At 36.2% G+C, this 26,290-nt stretch overlaps 1 protein-coding gene across 4 annotated transcripts in view; it reads right to left on the bottom strand.

Moving 5' to 3' along the window:
- Positions 1-26,290, bottom strand: part of CdGAPr (GTPase-activating protein CdGAPr) — a 279,666-nt gene that overhangs the window by 15,134 nt on the left and 238,242 nt on the right. Inside the window, exon 1 of one of the 4 annotated variants that reach the window (XM_073967950.1) lies at positions 9,365-9,584. The exons of the other annotated variants lie outside the window; for them this stretch is intronic. Within the exon in view, the coding sequence (XP_073824051.1) occupies positions 9,365-9,448 (84 nt within the window). The 5' untranslated portion in view covers positions 9,449-9,584. Of the gene's footprint in view, positions 1-9,364; positions 9,585-26,290 lie in introns of those variants that run through there. 4 annotated transcript variants of the gene reach the window in all.

Below are 26,290 nucleotides of genomic sequence, written 5' to 3'. Positions count from 1 at the left end.
AGGAAGGGAGGTGCCATTAACTGCGGGGAGAGTAATCAGTGAAGATTTTGTTGGTGTTGTTGCGTTGGCTAGAAAGGAAGTTTGGCTTGAAGGAAATAATACCACATTTGGGGCGTTGTCTATGTTGTGAGAGGAACTTAACAACAACAATAAATAATGAATAATGTGGTTGTTGTGGATGTTATTTCTAAACTTTGTTGTCTGCCACTGTCACTACCAATGCTGATGTTGCGGCGGCTGCTGCTGTCGTCAGCACTGTTGTAATATTAACACAAATATGTCGTTTACTTTGCAAACAATTCGTCGTCGTCGTTTTTTGCTACTACATACTTCCTTTTTTCCACTAGAGTAGAGTAGTGTAAATATGAAAAATGTTGTCATTTCAACAACAATGAAAAAAACAAGTGAAATATATTTAATAACCACCATTATGTGAGGGTGGTGGTAATGTTTGCTTTGTAATAAAAGTAAATTAAAATACTCTAGAAAACAGGAAGTTTTCAGCAAAAAAAGTATACAAAGCAAAGAGTGGTATCCTGCCAGTAATACGATTGTATGGGACACATAGTTTTCCCAGGAGTTTTATTAAAAAAATGTTTACAGGGCGTATTCCATAAAATTGGTTTGTTATGTGTTTGCTTTTGAGTTCATGTTTTTTGTGTCCACAATAATTATAAATCCCTAAGGGAAGGTCAAGATTATTGTTGGATGGATAGCTGTAATTAAATTTCACACACATCTCAGAAAAATAAAATTAAATTAAACATTTTGCCATTGTTTTTTTCTCTTTCGACATTTATTGGACAATTTGTCAATTTCTTGGATATTTATAAATGTACATACGTGCTTTGTATTTTCAAAAAGTATAGTTTTACTCATGTTTTAAGAATTTTTATGCTTCGTATGAATTCATTGCAAACCCTCTTTATTTTCCTATATTATTTTGTCTTGTTGAAATGTTACATTGTTGTTGGTTATTCTTGAATGTAAGTGAGTATTTAATGTGTCACATTATTTGATTGACGTCAATTAAGTAATCGGATCCAAAGCTATTCATCAGATATAATTTAAGTTTATACATTGTCTGACTAACTGAATACTCAGAAACAAGACTCCAAATCAGCATGCATACATACATATTTACGTGAATAAGACACAATTACATTAGAATGGTCAGAAAATTGAATATAATGATTCACTGTTTTGGAATAAGAAAGAAAAATAATAATTTTAAAACACAATTGAAAAATACTTGAATATTTTTTATTTTGATTGACCTATTTAAATTGAAAAAAATTGGATAATATTTATTGCTCTTACTTTTTTGTATATTGTACAAACTGAATAGTAATTATTGGCCATAAGTTCGTAAATTTTTAAAAATAAAATAACACTGTGAACCGAAATTTTGTGGCAGAGATAATTCCTTTTGGGGATGAAAGCCCTTGGTGAGTATATTAAGAATCCCGAAGGACAGATCTGCCGTGAGTCGAACTTCCTAGTTATGGCGTGATGAAGTTTCTGCTGAAGACCCTGTAAGGCATCTGAAGTTAGCGTTATATCTTTGTTAAATGTTGTTTTAGCTTATTTATGAGATGACATGTCTGAATGGATCCGAAGCATCCCCTCAAAAATTGTCCCAAAATTTATCACCAAACCCGAACTAAACCCAATAAATAAACTACAAAAATAAAATGTTTAAAAAAATTGATTATTTTTTTCAAAAATTTATTTTTTTAATTGAAAATATACACTCCTTGTTTTCTTTTTCTTTTTAAAAAAGAGTTAAATGGACGGAACGGAATGGGTACAAAATTATAATTGGGCTGAAAGAAAACACTCATAGGCATCTTTTTGCGAATTCGAGGGCTGAACGATAACTATGTGGCCTTACAATGAAAACGCGAATATTTACCATCAAAAACGGTTTTATTGTTTTCTTAAGTAGTCTCCAGCACGTTTTATACCTTTTTTGGTTCGCTCAAACCTATTGGCGAAGCACTTTTTCCACTCGGATTAAGACACCTTCAAAACATGTTTTTTGAACGCTTTTACAGCACCTTCAGGCGACAAAAATCGTTGACCCCGCCTTTTTTTCTTGATGTGCTGGAATCGAATGAAGTCATTGGATCCCCAGTCAGGGTTGTACGGCGGATGACCCATCAATTCCACGTTTTGTCCGGTCAAACAAGCGCTGGTTTGAATCGATGTGTCAGAGCTCGCATTGTCATGATGCAGAACGATTCGAATTTCCCAGGAGACTTTAGGCAAAAAAATTGTAGTGTAACACTCAGAATTAACCGTCCTACATTTCTCAAGCCGTATAGTCGCCACACGGTCAGTTTAGCCGAAGAAACAGACGACTTTTTGCTTCGAAGTGCTTCTTATATGAACAACTTTCGTTGGATTTGGCTCGTTTTCGAAGACCCAGACGGCCGATTCCTGCTTTGTTTCGGGCTCCTAAGCATAGATCCTAGATTCGTCGTCTGTGACGATCTTATAAACGTCGTTCGAAGCACCGCGATCGATTTTATGCACAATTTCTTTGAAACTATCCACAAGAACCTTTTTTGAGCGATTGTCCAATTTTGCCGGATCTAACGAGAAAAATCCATTTTTGCGGCCAGTTGTTTATGCAATATCAAATATTAGTTGGTGGAGGAAATGTCCAAAGATGTCTCTATCTCACGGTATATAACTCGGCGACATCGCATTATCCGTTCACGCACAGCATAGATTTTGGGCGACCCTGACGACCTTCGTTTGTTGGCGAGGGCCGGCCACGATTGAATTCATTAAACCAGCTGTAATGTGATTTGAACATTGAATACAGAAGAATTAGAGAATTTATTCTTGAAGTCAACTGGTTAGTAGGCGAGCATAAGCGGAAGAAGTGGTTAGAGCATTTAAGGTACAGGATTAAGTAAATTGTGGGCAACAGTTAAATCAGTTTCGAATCCGGGAAAGAAGGTTGATAGGACGGCTGTTTCTTTCAACGGCGTTTCCGTGACAAATCCGAAGAGGTGCTCGTGTTATTTTAACCGTCAATTTATAGAGCACCCGAGAGTGATAGTAAAAGAAGTACCCCCTCAATTTATGATGTGTGATGTTGCAGACGTCATCCAAAAACCGAAATCATCCAAAGCATTGGAATCACACGGATGGACCCGGAGTTGAGTATTTGAAAAGTGTCCTCAACCAATCGTTAGCCACCCATGTTGTAGCAGAAGCCTAGAAAGGCAGGATGTTCCGCTACTAAAGCGCCAGGCAAGGATGTCGCCAGTAGCGAAGATTCTGGAGCCACTACTCCTTCCCATGATGAAGAGCGGATAATGCATAATACTGCAACAGCATTACACTCCATATCCACACATATCAGTAGAGGAATGAACCAGAACAGGCCGAGAGACCGAACAGTCATGGTGGCACTTGACCTATTGAAGGCGTTCGATACCATCAAACTGCCAAGTTATTCGAAGATATAGAGAAGACTTATCGTATTCATGTGTGGAAGCTAGTCGTTTGTGTAATTCAGAAATAAGAAGTCGAAGACTCGTAGAATGAAACAGCAAGTTCCCCAAGGCGCACACTGGTCGAAACCACTGATCTAGCGGCGCGAAAGTTAAAAAATCGCACTATAAAATTGCGAAATATTTTCCATTGTATCGATTATAGACACTTTGCAGACAAAAATTTTGTTTTTTCATTTTTGTTGTTGTAAATATTCACTCAGTTATTCACTATCAAATACAAGAGTTTTTGTTGCATCAGATTTTAAAAAATTGTTTCAAAAAATTAAGTTCATATTTGTTTAAATGTTGAATAAATTCGTAATGAAAATGTACAAGATATATTTTTAATTAATAGCAGAGGGTGTGATTTAAATTATAAAAATTAGTTTGGGGTCTGGAGGTACTTAGTTATATAGCAATAAATTTTCAAAAAATTTAATTTTTTAGTTTTTTTAGGGTTGTGCGCGCTTGTTCCATAGAGTGCATCTTGTAAACTAAGCCGAACTTAGGTCCGATTATTTTTTTAGGAATGAAATTGGACTCTCTGGATACTGAATACCCACATTCGGGCTGCAAATATTTGCAAATCTTATGATGACTGCACTTTTAAAATAAGGGATTTTGCATGAAATTCGCACAAATTTAGCTGTGCATTTGTATGGGAGCTAAATCAAAATATGGACCTATCTTGAGAAATGTTTGCAAGAAGGAGTTCTACCCCTGGAGACACTATAATACCATATTATAGCTAAATATGTTATTAAATATGGGGTAACAAGTAAAAATTCAACGAATCGGGGGTACCATAAAAGGGGCTACATCGAAACATAAATCCGTATTGAAAATGTTTTGCAAGAAGATTTTATACGCAGTGAGAACACGGAATGCAAAATTACAGCCAAGTTGAATTAAAAATGTGGTCATGATATTCAAAATAGCTTAAATTGGGAGGTACGGTTACATGGGGGCTATATCAAAACGTGGACCTATGTTCATAATTTTTGGTGGAAATATTTTGTGACCACTAGGAACCCTAAGTACCAAATTACAGCTAATTTGCTACGAAATTGTGGCTTAAATGCTCAAAATACCGAAAATCGGAAGGTACCGTTAAATGGGGGCTATACCAAAACATTAGCCGATATTGTTCATATTTGGCCCATTATTACCCACAGGTACAAGCTGAGTTTATGCAAAATTTAACTGACGCATCTCAATTCGTTTGCAAATTATGAATTTTGCGCCGCTAGATCAGTGCTTTCGACCACCGTGAGGCGGTGTGATTTCTTCGAACTGTAATTCCACACCATCCAGACAGCACAAAGATCTTATTGTGTATGGATGATTGTTAAATGTCTGTATAACTGACTTAGTGCATTTCTTCTATCTGAGGGATATGAAAATATCAGCCGCTAAATCCACTGCCACACTGTTCACTACCTGGACGGCTGAAATGAGGCTCCTTGCGAACATATCAGCCAATGGTGTCCAGATTCCGACCACTAACTACCCCAAGATATTGTGTGTAACGTTTGATAGTATGTTTAAGTCGCCCATGAAAGTCACAGCTATTTGCGACATGATCAGAAGTAGGAATAAGGTTCTCACGTCGCTGACCGGCAGCACTTGGGGTACCGGTTTGTGACAAACGCACGATACGCTGCTTTGGTTTAACTGACCAGCTAAACCCACTCCCCTTATGATTCTTTATGGAAGCATTCAGTCTAGGTTGCAAAATTTTTGAATCTGGACACAGGGGAGCCAGAAACAGTTAACCAGAAAAAAATATATGCGTTACTACAACCACAACAACACTTTGATACGATTGTAAATGCGCATAATTAAATTAAAATTGTTTACACCCCACCTATATTTGGATGAAATCCTTTTCAGAAAACATGGAGTCGATTTAGTCGTGCCCGTCCGTTTGTCTGTCTGTCCGGCTGGTTGGAGCATGCGATAACTCGCAAACGTATTAATCGATTTGCTCCAAACGTTGCCCCTCGTAATATTTTGTCCAAACTTAGATCAAGTTCGAAGATGGGCCATATCGTTCCACTCCTTCGGGTACCTGCCCCACGATAGCTCTCAAACGAGTAACCGATTTGGTCCAAAATTTGCACATCGAATTTTTCTTCAAGACATAAATCAGGTTCGAATAGATTATATTGGTCCACTCCTTTGGATACCTCTCGCACAAAATTTTCTACGGTGACCACATGCAGAGAAAAAATATTCTTCGCTTTTGTTGAAACAACAATATCAATTTTTGTTCCAACATTTCATTTGTTTTGTTCAAGCATTGCAATTGCAAATCCAAAAATGCCATCGTTTGCTCCAAACATACAAAACAAAAACCACTTGCGAAATTCCTCAATACTGTAAAAATCATTGACAACAACTATGGTAGGAACTATCATAATCTAGAATTTTTACAAAAACTATTGTCATCCCAGAAAACCTGTTACTGACATGTTTGATTTGATCGTATATATTTCTCATAAACACTTTCCACATAACATTGGTATAAATGTCACGTATAATATTAAGCGCATTGACAAACACAACAAATTGAATGAAGAAACATAACTACTCCATTGCGCTCATCCTCCAAGCACCTCACCCAACATAACGAATACCATATGACCACAACAAATATGAAAAGAAAAGAATTCTCAGAATGTGGTGTAACTAAACTATCAAAACACAAAGAAGAATGAGACAGTAGAAACAAATAAAAACAAGAATTACATGGTGTACATACACAAAAAAAAAAAAAAAAAAAAAACAAAAATAAAATAAAAAAATATATATGAGGAAGTCTCATACAAATGAAACTCACCAAAATTATTTTTTTTTTCACCACGGCATCGAATACCGGGAGAAGAGAATAAAACTGTCGAAGAAAAGAGAATAATATTGTCCAGCAGACAAAAACAATTTTTGGATATGACAACAACTATTGTTGGATATAACAAAAACAATTGTTGTAATTAATTAAAACGATTGTTGGACTCACGAAACATATTTTGCTCCTCGAATATTGTTGTATCCATCAAATTTTTTTCTCTGTGTGTAACATAAATGGTGGGCACGTTAACTACTACCAAAAGGGGAGACTGTCATTGGTCCAACCGTTCAACATCGAAATATGTATTTAAAACATCTGACATCTTCTTCTTTTCCGCTTAACTCCTTGAGGAGCATAGGGCCTCTACAAACATTCTCCACGATGATTTGACTGGTCGGCACGAAAACTGTCGAAACAAATGACTCCCAAAATTAGATTCTATGTTAGTCCATTGTTTTAGGTACCTCCCCGAAAAAAGTTTCAATTTTTTCCATTTAACCCAGTTTAAGATAACTTGGAATGTGCTGAAATTTTAATAGCTGTTTGTCGTTTTGATCATGACTTGTAACTATGTAATTTTATTTATGATGAATTTAGCCCCAAGCAAATGTTTTTTTTTGGAATCTGGTCGTATGTTACACTAAAGTTATTTTGGAAAATGTATATGAGAATTATATACAATCAGTATAAAACAGTGATGACGAATAAACAACAATATACCCACTTTCTGGCCATCAAACATAAAAACATCAGCAACCAGGCAATACTTTTGTAAAAATTATAGCTGTGTTGATGTTTGTGAGGACCATAGGTATTGTAAATGATTTTTATCGTATTTCCAAATTTTGAATATTTTTTTGTTGGTAAAAATAGTTATTGTTGCTCCAAATATTTGTTTTCTGCGAGTAATTTTAAATTCTTTTTGGTACATCTGCCAATAATAATCTGATAAATTACCATCACGAAGATTAAGACGTCGATATCAATTATTAAAGTTATTATCTGGTAACACAAGTATCATCAAGATTCGATATTCAATAAGCAAGGACTTGCAAATTCACCGCACGTACAAAACAAATATAAATAAAAATGGGTAAAAAAACTTTTTAAGTTAAAAGGTTTTATGTTAAACATACATTGCAATGTTTAAGATAAATGTACTAAAAACCAAAAAATAATAAAATAGATACAGTCGTGGGAATTATAAATATATGCATAGACTAGACTAAAATAAAACCGTGGGGCACGTCAATTGTCTATAATCGTTGATTAAAATGTTTGTTTTGTAATGTTACACTATAATTAGGCAGTTGTTCAACCGACAACGATGGACGTGTGATAAGTAGGTCTAGAATGTGGAAACAAGCTAGCAAGCTCGATTATAAGCGAGTTTTAGGGTTTCATAGTGGTGAGCGAGTAGTACTTTGTCGATTAAAGACAAACTACGAGCAGTGAAACGCTTCCTCGCCAGGCAGCAGTGTGAATGTCCAACGATAAACTAGTTGAAACATCTCTTTTATTTACATGGAGTGTATAACTATTGGAATTTCCATGAGCAAGAAAATAGTAAGTAATTTCCTCAGCGTCTGCGGGCCAACTGCCTAACGACGAATTAAACGATTCTTCTATCGCACATTAAATCGATAATTTGTAGACAATTGACGTGCCCCATGGTTTTATTTTAGTCTAGTCTATGCATATATTTATAATTCCCACGACTGTATCTATTTTATTATTTTTTTGTTTTTAGTACATTTATCTTAAACATTGCAATGTATGTTTAACATAAAACAGTTTAACTTAAAAAGTTTTTTTTACCTATTTTTATTTTCCAGTTTTTAGTTTTTATTTCGCATTCTGTTTAATTCATTTAGTGCTTCATCATTTCAAGATTTCTTGTCCGTTAGTTTATTGCAGTCCTCCTCTATATGTAGTCCCTGCAAAGATCTTACTCTACTAAGAGCCACGTAGGCTTGACTTCTTCAAACAGTTTCGCACCTAAGTATACGACTGCGTGATCCACAGTGCTGCCCTGCATTTTATGTATTGTAGAAGCCCATGATAGTATTAAAGGCAACATTTTTCTTTCAGCCGTCCCGTAATTGTACTTAGCTAGAAACTGTATGGCTTTCGGGTGTATAAAATGTACTGTATAGTGCACTGTATTCTTCTTGTCAAACCCTTCTATTTGATACCCATATTGGAGGGATTGATAAAAAATTGTTGTCAGCCATTCTGTAGCGGCGGCCATCTTAGATTTCAATTTTGCATCGTAAATTGTATTCTACTTGTTGAGACCTTCCATGTTGATGGGATTGATAAAACCTAAGTTATCCTCCATTTTGTAGAGGCCGCCATCTTGGATTTTAATTTTACTTGGTACATTGTATTTTACTGGTTGAACACTTTCATTTGATACCCATATTGATGGGATTGATAAAACCTACGTTATCCGCCATTTTGTAGCGGCCGCCATCTTGGATTTCAATTTTTTATAGTATATTGTATTCTGCTTGTTGAGCCCTTTCATTTGATACCCATATTGATGGGATTGATAGAACCTACGTTATCCGCCATTTTATAGCGTCCGCCATCTTGGATTTAAATTTTTTATAGTATTTTGTATTCTGCTTGTTGAGCCCTTTCATTTGATACTCATATTGAGGCGTTTGATACAACCTACGTTATCCGCCATTTTGTAGCGACCGCCATCTTGAATTTATAATGATAATGAATAAACATAATTGTATTGTCACCAAAATCCAAAGTGTATACAAAATTTCAGATTAATCGGTTGACAGGAAGAGGGTGAAATTTGAATTACTAAATTTAACCCAAGAATAAGCAAAACGGGGAAGATTCGGAACGGGCGAACTAACTTTCTTATTAAATATTATTTTTTTCACATACTACTTACATACCTAGAAGGCAGAAAGTCATATCACAATTATTAAAAAAAATTTCAAAATTTTAAAAATGGGGTACAATTTGTTAATATTACCTCAGATATTGTTAATTTTGGAAAAATTAAAAATAAATTATTTTTATTCGGTTTTCTTGGTGATGATGGTTTCTTTTGTGCCATTTCTGTTCATAACTGGTCAAATTATTTAACACTTTTATTTGATTTCTTAATTAGCAACTTTGTGTGTATTCACTTGATCCGATATTAATATTTGTTGTTTTTTGTCTTCTTTTCAAATGAACTGAAATCCATGACTGAATTATATGTTTGGTATGTATCTTGTCTTTAGATGGATATATTATTTTTAAATGTTGGTTTAGTTGATTGTCTGGTTGGTTGGTTAGTTGATGATTTTACCACAAAAGTTATAATAAAAAATTAAAATAAAACACAAGTCATATCGTGGTTTTTACCAAGAACTAAAAGCAACAACAAAGGGTCCCTGTTACGATGTAAAGTGAATCATTTCAAAAAATACTTTGGGGGTTTGTGTGGTACAAAAAAAAAAATATAAAACAATGTGAAATGGAAATAGCAAAGAATCTTCTATAATTTCTTTCTTTGCGTTTTCTTTTGCTACGTTTGCCTTTAAGCAATGTGCTTCTAATATTGTCGGCAAGAATTAAAATTGAAATAAATCTAAACATTTCCAAGTGTCTCATTTTGCATTTTTCTTAACCCGCAGTGGTTTAGTGAGATAAATTTAAGGTGTGCAGGTCTCTGAAGAGTCATTTGAAGGTATAGAGATATTTCAAATAAATTGAGGAAAAATAGAATATCTAAAAATACTTGAATATAATACCATTGGAACTTAAGGCGAACGCGGTTGCGGTTATTCATTGGGTTCTTAAAGAGTCTCATTTATTTTTTAAAAATACTGAAGTAAGTTTATATTGAATCCTTAAAAAACGCCTTTCAATTGTATTAATTTTAGAACGTTTCAAAAGGATGATTTGCAACGACATCTACATTCCAAAAGGAACAATACTGCTTAAGCAAGGACTATCAGCACGAGCACCATACAGCGGACAGAATCATTCATAGCTTTACATAATTGTGTGGTATTACAAATGAATTTATTATAAATCCTTAAAGAATTTCACTTAAATTGTACGAACTTTAGAGAACATCGCAAGGATAATTACAACGCCATCTATTTGTCAAAATTAAAACAAGCAAAGACTCTCCCGCTATGCTACAACAATGACTTATTGCTTGAGGTAATTCTTTTTCTTCTGTTATCCTTCACTTCCTGTGGATCATAGGGTCTGAATTCTAGGTGTTGTAAAATTTTATTAGGTGGAATCACAACCATGCGAATTGATACTATGATGCCACATATTGTTATACAGACGTCCAGTCCACAAGGCCATCTGTTTGCCAAAACGGAAACACTACTAAGCAAAGACAATTACCACTACATCGCAACAATTACTCATTGCTTCAAGTAAGAAATTGAAATCATATTTGGAGTCAATCATTCAAGTTAGAGCCTATAAAAGCAACCTTTCTTTCTTTCTTTCTTTCAAAAAGGGTCAATAGAAGCACCCTTTCTTTCAAAAAGGGTCAATAGAAGCACCCTTTCTTTCAAAAAGGGTCAATAGAAGCACCCTTTCTTTCAAAAAGGGTCAATAGAAGCACCCTTTCTTTCAAAAAGGGTCAATAGAAGCACCCTTTCTTTCAAAAAGGGTCAATAGAAGCACCCTTTCTTTCAAAAAGGGTCAATAGAAGCACCCTTTCTTTCAAAAAGGGTCAATAGAAGCACCCTTTCTTTCAAAAAGGGTCAATAGAAGCACCCTTTCTTTCAAAAAGGGTCAATAGAAGCACCCTTTCTTTCAAAAAGGGTCAATAGAAGCACCCTTTCTTTCAAAAAGGGTCAATAGAAGCACCCTTTCTTTCAAAAAGGGTCAATAGAAGCACCCTTTCTTTCAAAAAGGGTCAATAGAAGCACCCTTTCTTTCAAAAAGGGTCAATAGAAGCACCCTTTCTTTCAAAAAGGGTCAATAGAAGCACCCTTTCTTTCAAAAAGGGTCAATAGAAGCACCCTTTCTTTCAAAAAGGGTCAATAGAAGCACCCTTTCTTTCAAAAAGGGTCAATAGAAGCACCCTTTCTTTCAAAAAGGGTCAATAGAAGCACCCTTTCTTTCAAAAAGGGTCAATAGAAGCACCCTTTCTTTCAAAAAGGGTCAATAGAAGCACCCTTTCTTTCAAAAAGGGTCAATAGAAGCACCCTTTCTTTCAAAAAGGGTCAATAGAAGCACCCTTTCTTTCAAAAAGGGTCAATAGAAGCACCCTTTCTTTCAAAAAGGGTCAATAGAAGCACCCTTTCTTTCAAAAAGGGTCAATAGAAGCACCCTTTCTTTCAAAAAGGGTCAATAGAAGCACCCTTTCTTTCAAAAAGGGTCAATAGAAGCACCCTTTCTTTCAAAAAGGGTCAATAGAAGCACCCTTTCTTTCAAAAAGGGTCAATAGAAGCACCCTTTCTTTCAAAAAGGGTCAATATAAGCACCCTTTCTTTCAAAAAGGGTCAATAGAAGCACCCTTTCTTTCAAAAAGGGTCAATAGAAGCACCCTTTCTTTCAAAAAGGGTCAATAGAAGCACCCTTTCTTTCAAAAAGGGTCAATAGAAGCACCCTTTCTTTCAAAAAGGGTCAATAGAAGCACCCTTTCTTTCAAAAAGGGTCAATAGAAGCACCCTTTCTTTCAAAAAGGGTCAATAGAAGCACCCTTTCTTTCAAAAAGGGTCAATAGAAGCACCCTTTCTTTCAAAAAGGGTCAATAGAAGCACCCTTTCTTTCAAAAAGGGTCAATAGAAGCACCCTTTCTTTCAAAAAGGGTCAATAGAAGCACCCTTTCTTTCAAAAAGGGTCAATAGAAGCACCCTTTCTTTCAAAAAGGGTCAATAGAAGCACCCTTTCTTTCAAAAAGGGTCAATAGAAGCACCCTTTCTTTCAAAAAGGGTCAATAGAAGCACCCTTTCTTTCAAAAAGGGTCAATAGAAGCACCCTTTCTTTCAAAAAGGGTCAATAGAAGCACCCTTTCTTTCAAAAAGGGTCAATAGAAGCACCCTTTCTTTCAAAAAGGGTCAATAGAAGCACCCTTTCTTTCAAAAAGGGTCAATAGAAGCACCCTTTCTTTCAAAAAGGGTCAATAGAAGCACCCTTTCTTTCAAAAAGGGTCAATAGAAGCACCCTTTCTTTCAAAAAGGGTCAATAGAAGCACCCTTTCTTTCAAAAAGGGTCAATAGAAGCACCCTTTCCTTCAAAAAGGGTCAATAGAAGCACCCTTTCTTTCAAAAAGGGTCAATAGAAGCACCCTTTCTTTCAAAAAGGGTCAATAGAAGCACCCTTTCTTTCAAAAAGGGTCAATAGAAGCACCCTTTCTTTCAAAAAGGGTCAATAGAAGCACCCTTTCTTTCAAAAAGGGTCAATAGAAGCACCCTTTCTTTCAAAAAGGGTCAATAGAAGCACCCTTTCTTTCAAAAAGGGTCAATAGAAGCACCCTTTCTTTCAAAAAGGGTCAATAGAAGCACCCTTTCTTTCAAAAAGGGTCAATAGAAGCACCCTTTCTTTCAAAAAGGGTCAATAGAAGCACCCTTTCTTTCAAAAAGGGTCAATAGAAGCACCCTTTCTTTCAAAAAGGGTCAATAGAAGCACCCTTTCTTTCAAAAAGGGTCAATAGAAGCACCCTTTCTTTCAAAAAGGGTCAATAGAAGCACCCTTTCTTTCAAAAAGGGTCAATAGAAGCACCCTTTCTTTCAAAAAGGGTCAATAGAAGCACCCTTTCTTTCAAAAAGGGTCAATAGAAGCACCCTTTCTTTCAAAAAGGGTCAATAGAAGCACCCTTTCTTTCAAAAAGGGTCAATAGAAGCACCCTTTCTTTCAAAAAGGGTCAATAGAAGCACCCCTTCTTTCAAAAAGGGTCAATAGAAGCACCCTTTCTTTCAAAAAGGGTCAATAGAAGCACCATTTCTTTCAAAAAGGGTCAATAGAAGCACCCTTTCTTTCAAAAAGGGTCAATAGAAGCACCCTTTCTTTCAAAAAGGGTCAATAGAAGCACCCTTTCTTTCAAAAAGGGTCAATAGATGCACGCTTTCTTTCAAAAAGGGTCAATAGAAGCACCCTTTCTTTCAAAAAGGGTCAATAGAAGCACCCTTTCTTTCAAAAAGGGTCAATAGAAGCACCCTTTCTTTCAAAAAGGGTCAATAGAAGCACCCTTTCTTTCAAAAAGGGTCAATAGAAGCACCCTTTCTTTCGAAAAGGGTCAATAGAAGCACCCTTTCTTTCGAAAAGGGTCTATAGAAGCACCCCTTCTTTGGAAATTGTCTATAGAAGCACCCTTTCTTTAAGAGACGGTCTGTATAGGAACTCTTTCTTTCAGAAAGGGTCTAGAGAAACACCGTTTAAAAAATCCACGATTGTTACATGAGTTAATATTTGTATTCTTACAGAATATTTGTATTCATCAGGGGAAATCCACTTTTCTTTTAAAGAAAAAATTTCACCTCGAAAACGTAAAATGACAAATAGGGCCCCCGGTTATATCTTTACCCATAAAAGGGTTAAAGGGAATTTTAAGAACGCTTGAGCAAGCAATGGAATGAACATGTTTTTCAATCCGCAAGCGAAAAAGAAGAGTACTAGAAACGACCGAACATGTGATATTTGCTGCCTCGTGCTGTTTCGAAATCAAACAGCGCAACGTAACAATACAATTCGCCAAAGGCGGAAGGTGGCGCGCGCAAAAAAGTTTCAAGCTTAAAAGGCAAAAATAGGTAGCTGCTGTTTACCAACCATAAAAATGTAAAAGGAGGGAAAACCTCCTTGTAATACGTGTCTGTCCACCAGCACACAAAATCAACAACAGCAATAACAGCGAAATAAAAACCTCTTGAGTATACTTCGTTGTTGTCTGTTGCACATTTTCCTAAGGTTATGTTATTATTCAGTTTCGTGATTTATTTCTTCTTCTACACTTTTTTGCTTGAAGTGCATTCTAGGCATTGCGAATGCGAAAAAAGCTTCCGTAAATATCCACATGATGAAGTTCCTTCCCTATTCTCACCATAATCATGATCGGTGGGTTGGTACTTTACAAAGGTTCTATTTATGCTCGGCTACCTTTGACACTATACAAATACTTGTTAGACATTTCGGGCATGGAGAAGGGAGCACGGTGAAAGGGTATTTCTACAAGAAATGCAAAAGCAAATATGACTTTTCAATTTTATGCATGACTACTTCTTATGCGATTCTATTTCTATGGAAAGTAACGAAGTGAAAAACGAATGCTACCAAAAAGGTGGAGAGAGGAGTTAGAGGGTGGAGTATGTTGTTGGGCATAACATAATTTGCAAATACAGAAGTAAAATGCAAAATACTTTTTTTGCATTATTGTTGTTGTTATTTTATTGAATAAAACATTATGGAAATTCCTATTGCAATGAATACTTAGGGAAATGTGTTGTTATAGGCAGAACTAGGTATGCCATGGGCGAAGAACTTATGAACTTTCACAAATCTTCTATGAAGCTAAAGTAAAAGCTGTAAAGTCGTATACATATTCGATCCTACAGTCGTGTTAATAGACGACTTTAAAGTCGTTTTAATAGACGACCATAAAGTCGTCTTAATATACGACCTTAAAGTCTTATTAATAGACGATCATAAAGTCGTCTTTATATACGACCTCAAAGCCGTCTTTATAGACGACCTCAAAGCCGTATTTACAGACGACCTCAAAGTTGTCTTAATAGACGACCTCAAAGACGTCTTTGTAGACGACTTCAAAGTCGTCTTTATATACGACCTTGAGGTCGTCTATAAAGACGTCATTATAGACGATCCCAAAGCCGTCTTTATAGAGGACTCGATAGTCGACTTTATAGACGACTCGATAGTCGACTTTATAGACGACTCGATAGTAGTCTTTATAGACGACTCGATAGTCGTCTTTATAGACGACTCGATAGTCTTCTTTATAGACGACTCGATAGTCGTCTTTATAGACGACTCGATAGTCGTCTTTATAGACGACTCGATAGTCGTCTTTATAGACGACTCGATAGTCGTCTTTATAGACGACTCAATAGTCGTCTTTATAGACGACTCGATAGTCGTCTTTATAGACGACTCGATAGTCGTCTTTATAGACGACTCGATAGTCGTCTTTATAGACGACTCGATAGTCGTCTTTATAGACGACTCGATAGTCGTATTTATAGACGACTCGATAGTCGTCTTTATAGACGACTCGATAGTCGTCTTTATAGACGACTCGATAGTCGTCTTTATAGACGACTCGATAGTCGTCTTTATAGACGACTCGATAGTCGTCTTTATAGACGACTCCATAGTCGTCTTCATAGACTTGAAAGACATCTTTGTAGACGACCTTAAGTATTCGTCCTTAAGGGCTGCTTCTATATACCCTTTCTGAAAGAAAGGTTGCAACATAGACCCTTTCTGAAAGAAAGGGCGCTTCTATAGACCTATTCTAAAAGAAAGAGTGCTTCTAGAGAGAAAGAGTCTTTCTGAGAAAAGGAGTGATTTTATAGAGACTTTCTGAGAAAAAGAGTGATTCTATTCTGAATAAAAAGTGTGATTTTATAGAGCCTTTGTGAGAGGTAAGGTGCTCCTAGGCCATCTATAAATTCATATTCTTCGGTTGACAACCGTTGTCATCGAAATTTTTTCCAAGTGTGCTTATCAACAATTGTATTATAAGTAACAATTGTAAGTAAATATTATTATACTAGGGGACCCGGCGAACTTCGTCTCGCTGTTTGTTAGGTACAGAACTTTATGGCTTTGGTTCAAACTTATAATACTATTATTGCTATCACCTTGTTCAATGGCAAATATTTCTTTGTTTTGAACTGTTTAGGACGATCTTTGAAGCAGATGCACATTAGACAATTGTACTTTCGACAATTGTCAGTTTGACGAAGAGAGAAGGTACTGAGAGGCAAAGTGTTTCAGTTTTCCTCGACTCTCTCTTCTACAAACTGACAATAGCCGCGAAAAAAATTAGGTAACTCTAAATCGGGACTAAGATATATTTTTTAAGCAAATAACACGTTTTTTGATGTAAATAAAAATATTTGGTAGTACAGTTGAAGCAAAATAATATCATAACGCCATACTCGTTTCATAATCGATCGTTTTCTGCAATTCTTGTTTCCACCACTGAACACGATATTTCACTAAAGCAATTGAATTTGAATTTGAATTTAATGCTGAATATAGTGCTTATTTAAATTTGCATTTTAATCAATTAACCCATTTTAACCTATTTACCCATTTTGATCCGATAGTTATCAGGTAACCACCTTCGTCTGTTTTTATACCCTCCACCATAGTATGGAGGGTATATTTAGTTTGTTTTTCTGTTTGTAACACATCGAACTAATCATTTGCACATATATTCTTGATCAGGATAAAATTCTAAGACGATATAGCCATGACCGTCTGTCTGTGTGTCCGTCTGTTGTAATCACTGTAGCGTTCGCAATAATTGAGCTAGAGCGCTATATTTTTGCACCCGAGTGTCTTTTTTTCCATAGGCAGGGCATGTTCGAAGATGGGTTATATCGGAACACTTTTTGGTATAGCCCCCATATAACGCTAGTTCCCGATTTTCGGTATTTTGGGGGTTTTACCTACATTTTTTGACCGAACTACCTGTAATTTCACGTTTGGGGTTCCCAGTAGTCACAAAACATCTCCACCAAAAATCGTCAGCATAGGTCCATGTTTTGGCCTCCATATGACGGTACCTCCCGATTATCGGTATTTTGACGATATTAGATAAAATTTTTAACCGAACTACCTGTAATTTGACAGTTGAGGTTCCTAGTAATCACAAAACATCTCCACCAGAAACTGTCAACATAAGTCCATGTTTTAGTAGAGCCCCTATATAACGGTACCTACCGATTTTCTGTATTTTTAATTACATTTCTTGACCGAACTATCTGTAATTTCAGGTTTGTGGTTCCCAGTGGTTCCCAAAGAATATCCACTAAAAACAGTCAAGGTCCATGTTTTGGTATAGCCCCCATATAGCGGTACCACCCGATTTTTGGTATTTTGAGTATTTTAGCTTAAATTTTTGATCGAACTACCTGTAATTTGACCGTTGAAGTTTCTAGTAATCACAAAATATCTCCACCAAAAACTGAACTTAACGCTTTTTTACTTATTTTTTCTAACTTCTCTATTTAATGTGATCTCCCGAATTCTACTTGCACTGTAAATTCGGTATTAGATGCAATGGCTCTGGTAACATGGACAGAGCTATTCTATTAGTTGCCGTTCTTTGTGTGTTTCGGATGCTTGAAGTCTTGTCACACTAACACGTGACTGTTGTCGATTACTTGGTCACCCTATATTTAATTTCGACGTAAATAACATAGTCAAATTAATATCACGATTAATAAGTATTTACCTACATATGTCGCCGATAAAGAATATTTGTCAGATAATTCGACCAAAAAACTCCAGTACCTCCGATTTCTTGTTTTTTTTCCAATTTTGAATATCATCCTTTTTCGAATGACATACATACAGTGTACCAACAGTACCAATGTGCATTAGTATGTTTGTATGTATTTATTTGGCCGTTTGTAATTGCCTTTTTTGTATCATGAGAAAATTTAACAGTATCAAAATATATCTTGTACAGCTTAAATGTTATACCGCATACATCGGAAGTTTATCTTTCGAAGATGTTTTTACCTACGGTTTAAAAGTATACATATATGCCACAACTTCACTTCCAATGAAATTACCTCGGAGCTCTTTTCAATCGGTATCTGACCGAAACCACCACTAATCTTTACAAACTCTAAACTAAGCCCTTTTAACCATTTTTCGCTGTTAATTTCCTAAAAAGACGCTTGAAAATAAATGAAATGAAATTTGATTGTGAATAAAAAATTCTATACAACTTTCAAAAATTGACAAAGGCGTACAATGGACCTTCACAGTAGGTGCAAATACAATTTTCGCCAAAAACTGTCCAAATAAGTGCCAAGATTTACTCTAAACGCGAAGCTCGAAAGAAATTTGTGGAAAAATTGACTTAATTGAAAAAATATTTTTGCAAATTTTTCGCAAATTTTCGCGATTTTTTTAGGTTTTATCCTTTTCTGCCATGAGACCATTCCGAATTGGTGCGAATTGTCAAAATCTGTTCAGTTGTTCTTGAGTTATAAGCGTAGTAACTAACATCATCCTTTTTTATATATATAGATTATTCTATGAATATCTCCCCAAATTCTAGTCCAACCTGAGCTGAGCATTTTCCTTCTACTCCAACTATGGCATTATGACAATGTCATAAGTTTGGTCATTCTGGCAAAGTATGTCTCTTTTGCAAATAAGACAAAATTGCATTCATGTTGATTCGTGGTCTCGATGAATTGTATTTTAAGTACCTCTAGGAATAACATTAGAACCACAATACCACCACCGCCACCGTCACTTTGCCCCCACCATGAACATATATCGAGACACAGAATAGGCCAACAGAAAAAAATTGCAAATAATTCTGGCATTTGGCCAAGAAGTTGTTGTTCTGTTGTAATGTGACCTCCTCCTCCATCTGTTGTTCCTTCTTCTTCTAGATGGATGTGTCTAGAATATGTGTTCATAGATATGTATGTATGAGGTGGAAGAGGGTGCTTAGGTTGTTTAGGGTTTATTCACCAGAGACAATTGTTCTTTTTTTAGGTTTTTGTAGTTTTTTTTTTCTTTTTTCCTCTATTGTGACCAGCCATCTTGACACTACTCCCCCCTATTTCTTGTTCGCCGTCATCACCATCATTTTATAAATCAATTACCACTTATTCTACTAAGGTTTTACATGTTGCTGCTGCTGCTGTTGGTACTTGAATGGAATAGTGCAAATGCACAATAAATAGTGATATCCTCATTCATCGTCGTCCATAATGCAAAAATATTCTGAAGAACAAAGTGTCAGTACTAAAGAAAATACTTTAAGAGGAATGAAATTTAATGAGGTTAAGTTGAGATTTGTTTCTTCTTAAAGACAATATCATATTGTCAATATGACTTATGACGATGGGGGGGGAGGGTTTTATTGCTTTACGGAATTTCCGGAAATTTCATAGTGATATTAGAATATATGATTGATTATTCGCTGATGGTCGACACCATACTTAGACCTCATTCCTTCACTTATAATTTGCTTAAAAAATCCACACCTATGGGGCTGATTTTCAATAAAAAATTGCTTAAAAATCCGCGCCTATAGGGCTGATGTTCAATGAAAAATATTATAAAAAAATCCACGGCTATGTTCAATGAAAAAATTGTTTAAAAAATCCACGCCTATGGGGCTGAAGTTGAATGAAAAAATTGTTTAAAAAATCCACGGCTATGTTCAATGAAAAAATTGTTTAAAAAATCCACGCCTATGGGGCTGAAGTTGAATGAAAAAATTGTTTAAAAAATCCACGGCTATCTTCAATGAAAAAATTGTTTAAAAAATCCACGGCTATCTTCAATGAAAAAATTGTTTAAAAAATCCACGCCTATGGGGCTGAAGTTGAATGAAAAAATTGTTTAAAAAATCCACGGCTATCTTCAATGAAAAAATTGTTTAAAAATCCAGGGCAATGGGGCTGAAGTTGTATGAAAAAATTGTTTAAAAAATCCACGGCTATGTTCAATGAAAAATCCAGGGCAATGGGGCTGAAGTTGTATGAAAAAATTGTTTAAAAAATCCACGGCTATCTTCAATGAAAAAATTGTTTAAAAAATCCAGGGCAATGGGGCTGAAGTTGTATGAAAAAATTGTTTAAAAAATCCACAGCTATGTTCAATGAAAAAATTGTTTTAAAAATCCAGGGCAATGGGGCTGAAGTTGTATGAAAAAATTGTTTAAAAAATCCACGGCTATGTTCAATGAAAAAATTGTTTTAAAAATCCAGGGCAATGGGGCTGAAGTTGTATGAAAAAATTGTTTAAAAAATCCACGGCTATGTTCAATGAAAAAATTGTTTTAAAAATCCAGGGCAATGGGGCTGAAGTTGTATGAAAAAATTGTTTAAAAAATCCACGGCTATGTTCAATGAAAAAAGTTGTTTTAAAAATCCAGGGCAATGGGGCTGAAGTTGTATGAAAAAATTGTTTAAAAAATCCACGCCTATGGGGCCGAAGTTGAATGAAAATATTGTTTAAAAAATCCACGCCTATGGGGCTAATGTTCAATGAAGAAAGTTGCTTAAAAAATCGAAGCCTATGGGGCTGATGTTCAATGAAGAAAATTATTAAAAAATCCACGCCTATGGGGCTGATGTTGAATGAAAAAAATTGTTAAAAAAACCACGCCTATGGGGCTGATGTTCAATGAAAAAATTGTTTAAAAAATCCACGCCTATGGGGTTGATGTTGAATGAAAAAAAAAAAAAAAAATAAAAATACACGCCTATGGAGCTAATGTTCAATGAAAAAAATGTTTAAAAATCCACGCCTAAAGGGCTGATGTTCAATGAAAAAAGTTGTTTAAAAATCCACGCCTAAAGGGCTGATGTTCAATGAAAAAAGTTGTTTAAAAATCCACGCCTAAAGGCCTGATGTTCAATGAAAAAAGTTGTTTAAAAATCCACGCCTAAAGGGCTGATGTTCAATGAAAAAAGTTGTTTAAAAATCCACGCCTAAAGGGCTGATGTTCAATGAAAAAAGTTGTTTAAAAATCCACGCCTAAAGGGCTGATGTTCAATGAAAAAAGTTGTTTAAAAATCCACGCCTAAAGGGCTGATGTTCAATGAAAAAAGTTGTTTAAAAATCCACGCCTAAAGGGCTGATGTTCAATGAAAAAAGTTGTTTAAAAATCCAAGCCTATTCAATAAAAAAATGTTTTAAAAATCCACGGCTATGCGGCTGATGTTCAATGGATTTTTAGTTTTAAATCCAAGGCTATGCGGCTGATGTTCAATGGCATTTTTTTTTTAAATCCACGACTATGGTGCAGATATTCAATGCAAAAAATTGTTTAAAAATCAACGCCTATTGGGCTAATGTTCAATGAAAAAATTTTTTTAAAAATCCACGCAGCTGATTTTCATTAAAAAATGTTTAAAAAATCCAAGGCTATGGGGCTAATAATCAATGATTTTTTTTTTAAATCCGCAGTAATGCGTCTGATGTTCAATCAAAAAAAAAAAAAAAAATTAAAAAATCCAAGGCTATGGTGCTGATGTTTAATCAAAAAAATTGTTTAAAAAATCCAAGGCAATGGGGGTGATGTTCAATCAAAAAAATTGTTTAAAAAATCCAAGGCTATGGGGCTGTTGTTCAATGAAAAAAAGTTTAAAACATCCACGCCTATGGGGCTGATGTTCAATGAAAGAAATTGTTTAAAAAATCCACGCCTATGGGCTGATGTTCAATGAAAAAAATGCAGATTTACCGGAATGTGTAGGATAATTCGTTCACATAAATAATTTATCCAAGGACATCTCTTTGTATTTGAATGCAACTCTAAAACCTGTCCAAAATACTGCCAACGTTATTTATTAATCTTCCGCTCTCATTGCCATTTGCTGGAATTATCTCGCACAGGCAGCAATTCATTTTTCATTGTGGATTGACTTCACATCACGCCCCTTCTTCTTAACATTGAAAATCAAGTTCATGACATAAGGATAATAATTTGTCAAGATTTTCTGAATGAAATATTTTTGTGTAATAATCCCGGACTATGGACAGTTAACTAGGGAAGCAAAGGGGGGAAGAAGAAAGGGACGGGGAAAATAGAATAGCAAGTGGATGATGACAAAATTTTGCATTGAAATAAATGGAAGATAAGGCCAGCTTTTCGTGGGATTAATTAGAATTAAGTGTTGGACTAAGGACACATTTACAAGGACACACACACACATATATACTGCTTTTTTCTTGTAAAAGTATATAAAAGTCATTTGTCTGCACTTGCCAGTCAGTCAGTTAGCAGCATATACTGTGTTAATTTGCTACTCTGACTCTATGTTATGTTGGCCTTTTGATGTAATCATCCTTCCAAGCGCCACCGACAACCTTCCCTTCCCCTCTACCAGCCTGCCATGTGTGACTTGATTACAAATTACAATTTCACACCCTTATCTAACCAAAAAGGTTGTTACATTTAACCTCACCCTATAGCCGAAACTCATGTTCATATCTCATTAATTGCTTTGCAAAGCGAAAAGAATGTGAGAAGATTTTTTCGGAGCATCAATGAATTGCCATAAACCGATTGTCTTCTTTTGCAGTGTAAACTTCAAAAAGTCGAGAGCAAAAATTCCGTTTGTAGCAGAACAGCAGAAAATATCTGTCTCAAGTGTTCAATATGTGGTGTGTGATATGTTTACATACTTGCAACAAAAAGTCAAGTCGACTAGAATTTATTTGCCGCACACATAGCTGAGGATACAGAAGAAAATGGCATGGCTGGGGTTGAAGGCCCAGTATATGTGTGTAATTCCAATGCGTTAGGGAGTTTGTCACGAAGTTATGCACAGAATACGTGAGGGCGGATATGTTGTTCCCTTCTTTCCCTCCGCTATCATCCTCCTAACTTTATTTTTCCACACACACATTACTGCTGCTGCTGTCTCAATGCATTATTCTATTGCCATTTTCTTTTTGGCTTCTTTCTATCTCTCGATGATATTCCACAAAAATATTTCATACGCTCTATTTCGCAAATTTTTGGCATTCGTTAGTTATTGCAACACAAAACTTATCGAAGTTTTATCTATAGTAAGAAGAATAGGGGGAAATGACAAAGAATTGCAATTGGGGGAATAGAAATGCAATTTATAATTAATAGTATTTCTTGCTGAGAACATAAATAAGTAGATTTGAGGTCATAAATATGTGCGTATCTTTATGGGAGATTTCTTTTCTGGACATTTTAAATAGAAAGAAAATATATTTATTAAATAAAGATGGGTTGTTATTCACAAATATTCAACATTTATTTGTATATCTATAGAAGCAGCCTATCTTTCAGAAAGGGTCTATAGAAGCAGCGTTTTTTTCAGTAAGGGTCTATAGAAGCAGCTTTTTTTCAGTAAGGGTCTATAGAAGCAACTTTCTTTCACTAAGGGTCTATAGAACCAGCCTTCCTCTCAGAAAGGGTCTATCGAAGCAGCCTTCCTCTCAGAAAGGGTCTATCGAAGCAGCCTTCCTCTCAGAAAGGGTCTATCGAAGCAGCCTTCCCCTCAGAAAGGGTATGTAGAAGTTACCTTTCTTTGAGAAACGGTCTATAGAAGCACCCTTTCTTGTAGGAAGGGTCTATAGAAGCACCCTTTCTTGTAGGAAGGGTCTATAGAAGCACCCTTTTTTGAAGGAAGGGTCTATAGAAGCACCCTTTATTGTAGGAAGGGTCTATAGAAGCACCCTTTATTGTAGGAAGGGTCTATAGAAGCACCCTTTCTTGTAGGAAGGGTCTATAGAAGCACCCTTTCTTGTAGGAAGGGTCTATAGAAGCACCCTTTCTTGTAGGAAGGATCTATAGAAGCACCCTTTCTTGTAGGAAGGGTCTATAGAAGCACCCTTTCTTGTAGGAAGGGTCTATAGAAGCACCCTTTCTTGTAGGAAGGGTCTATAGAAGCACCCTTTCTTGTAGGAAGGGTCTATAGAAGCACCCTTTCTTGTAGGAAGGGTCTATAGAAGCACCCTTTCTTGTAGGAAGGGTCTACAGAAGTAACCTTTTTTTGAGAAACGGTCTATAGAAGCACCCTTTCATGTAGGAAGGGTCTAAAGAAGCACCCTTTCTTGTAGAAAGGGTCTACAGAAGTAACCTTTCTTTGAGAAACGGTCTAAAGAAGCACCCTTTTATGTAGGAAGGGTCTATAGAAGCACCCTTTTATGTAGGAAGGGTCTATAGAAGCACCCTTTCTTGTAGAAAGGTCTACAGAAGTAACCATTCTTTGAGAAACGGTCTATAGAAGCACCCTTTCTTGAAGAAAGGGTTCATAGAAGCAGTCTTTCTTTCACAAAGCGTAGATAGAAGCGCCTTTTCTTTTAGAAAATGTCTATAGAAACGCCCGTTCTTTCAAAAGTGTCCATAACAGCACCCTTTCTTTCAGAAAGTGTCCATAACAGGATAAAAGCTCAAAAAGAAACACACAATTCTTGCACAAAGGGTCTATAGAAGCATCCTTTCTCTCGGAAAGGATCAAAAGAAACACCCAATTCTTCAAAATGGGTCTATTGAAGCATCCTTACCCTCGGAAAGGGTCAATAGAAACACCCAATTCTTGCAGAAAGGTTCTATAGAATCACCGTTTCATTGAGAAAAGGGTCAATAGTAGCGCCCTTCTTTCAGAAAGGGTCTATAGAAGCACCCTTTATTAGAGTAAAGGGTCCATAGTAGCACCATTTCTTGGAGAAGGGTCCATAGTAGCACCATTTCTTGGAGAAGGGTCTATAGAAGCACCCTTTCTTGGAGAAGGGTCTATAGAAGCACCCTTTCTTGGAGAAGGGTCTATAGTGTCATCCTTTCTTGGAGAAGGGTCTATAGAAGCTCCCTTTCTTGGAAAGGATCCATAGGAGCACCCTTTGTTGGAGAAGGGTCCATAGTAGCATCCTTTCTTGGAGAAGGGTCTATAGAAGCTCCCTTTCTTGGAGAAGGGTCCATAGGAGCACCCTTTCTTAGAGAATGGTCTATAGAAGCACCCTTTCTTGTAGAAAGGTCTACAGAAGTAACCATTCTTTGAGAAACGGTCTATAGAAGCACCCTTTCTTGAAGAAAGGGTTCATAGAAGCAGTCTTTCTTTCACAAAGCGTAGATAGAAGCGCCTTTTCTTTTAGAAAATGTCTATAGAAACGCCCGTTCTTTCAAAAGTGTCCATAACAGCACCCTTTCTTTCAGAAAGTGTCCATAACAGGATAAAAGCTCAAAAAGAAACACACAATTCTTGCACAAAGGGTCTATAGAAGCATCCTTTCTCTCGGAAAGGATCAAAAGAAACACCCAATTCTTCAAAATGGGTCTATTGAAGCATCCTTACCCTCGGAAAGGGTCAATAGAAACACCCAATTCTTGCAGAAAGGTTCTATAGAATCACCGTTTCATTGAGAAAAGGGTCAATAGTAGCGCCCTTCTTTCAGAAAGGGTCTATAGAAGCACCCTTTATTAGAGTAAAGGGTCCATAGTAGCACCATTTCTTGGAGAAGGGTCCATAGTAGCACCATTTCTTGGAGAAGGGTCTATAGAAGCACCCTTTCTTGGAGAAGGGTCTATAGAAGCACCCTTTCTTGGAGAAGGGTCTATAGTGTCATCCTTTCTTGGAGAAGGGTCTATAGAAGCTCCCTTTCTTGGAAAGGATCCATAGGAGCACCCTTTGTTGGAGAAGGGTCCATAGTAGCATCCTTTCTTGGAGAAGGGTCTATAGAAGCTCCCTTTCTTGGAGAAGGGTCCATAGGAGCACCCTTTCTTAGAGAATGGTCTATAGAAGCACCCTTTCTTGTAGAAAGGTCTACAGAAGTAACCATTCTTTGAGAAACGGTCTATAGAAGCAGCCTTTCTTTCTGAAACGATATATAGAAGCAGCATTTCTTTCAGAACGGGTCTGGAGAAGCACTCATTCTTGCCGAATGGGTCTATAGAAGCGCCTTTTTTGTAGAGAGGGTCTATAGAAAGGGGCGAAAGAAGCACCTTTGCTTTCAGAAAGGGTCGATAGAAGCACCTTTTCATTCAGCAAGGGACAAAAGAACCCATTCTTTCACAAAGGGTCTATTGAAGTACCCTTTATTTCAGAACGTATCCGTTCTTTTAGAAAGGGTCTCTAGAGGAAACCTTTCTTTAAAAAAAGTTCTATAGAGGTACTGTTTTAATTGTTCCACAAACATCCCAGATGGGACAAGGGAGACTTCTCTCCTATCAATGAGTGCATCCCGATTCATATTAGCTCAATGATATGGGACCTACTGTTTATTGCCGAGT

The sequence above is a fragment of the Musca autumnalis genome, unplaced genomic scaffold (assembly GCF_047663935.1).
Source record: "Musca autumnalis isolate F117 unplaced genomic scaffold, ASM4766393v1 scaffold_2, whole genome shotgun sequence".
Classification (NCBI taxonomy): Eukaryota; Metazoa; Arthropoda; class Insecta; order Diptera; family Muscidae; genus Musca; species Musca autumnalis.
Note: the sequence above shows the minus strand (reverse complement) of the source record. Positions and strands in the feature narration are given on the sequence as shown.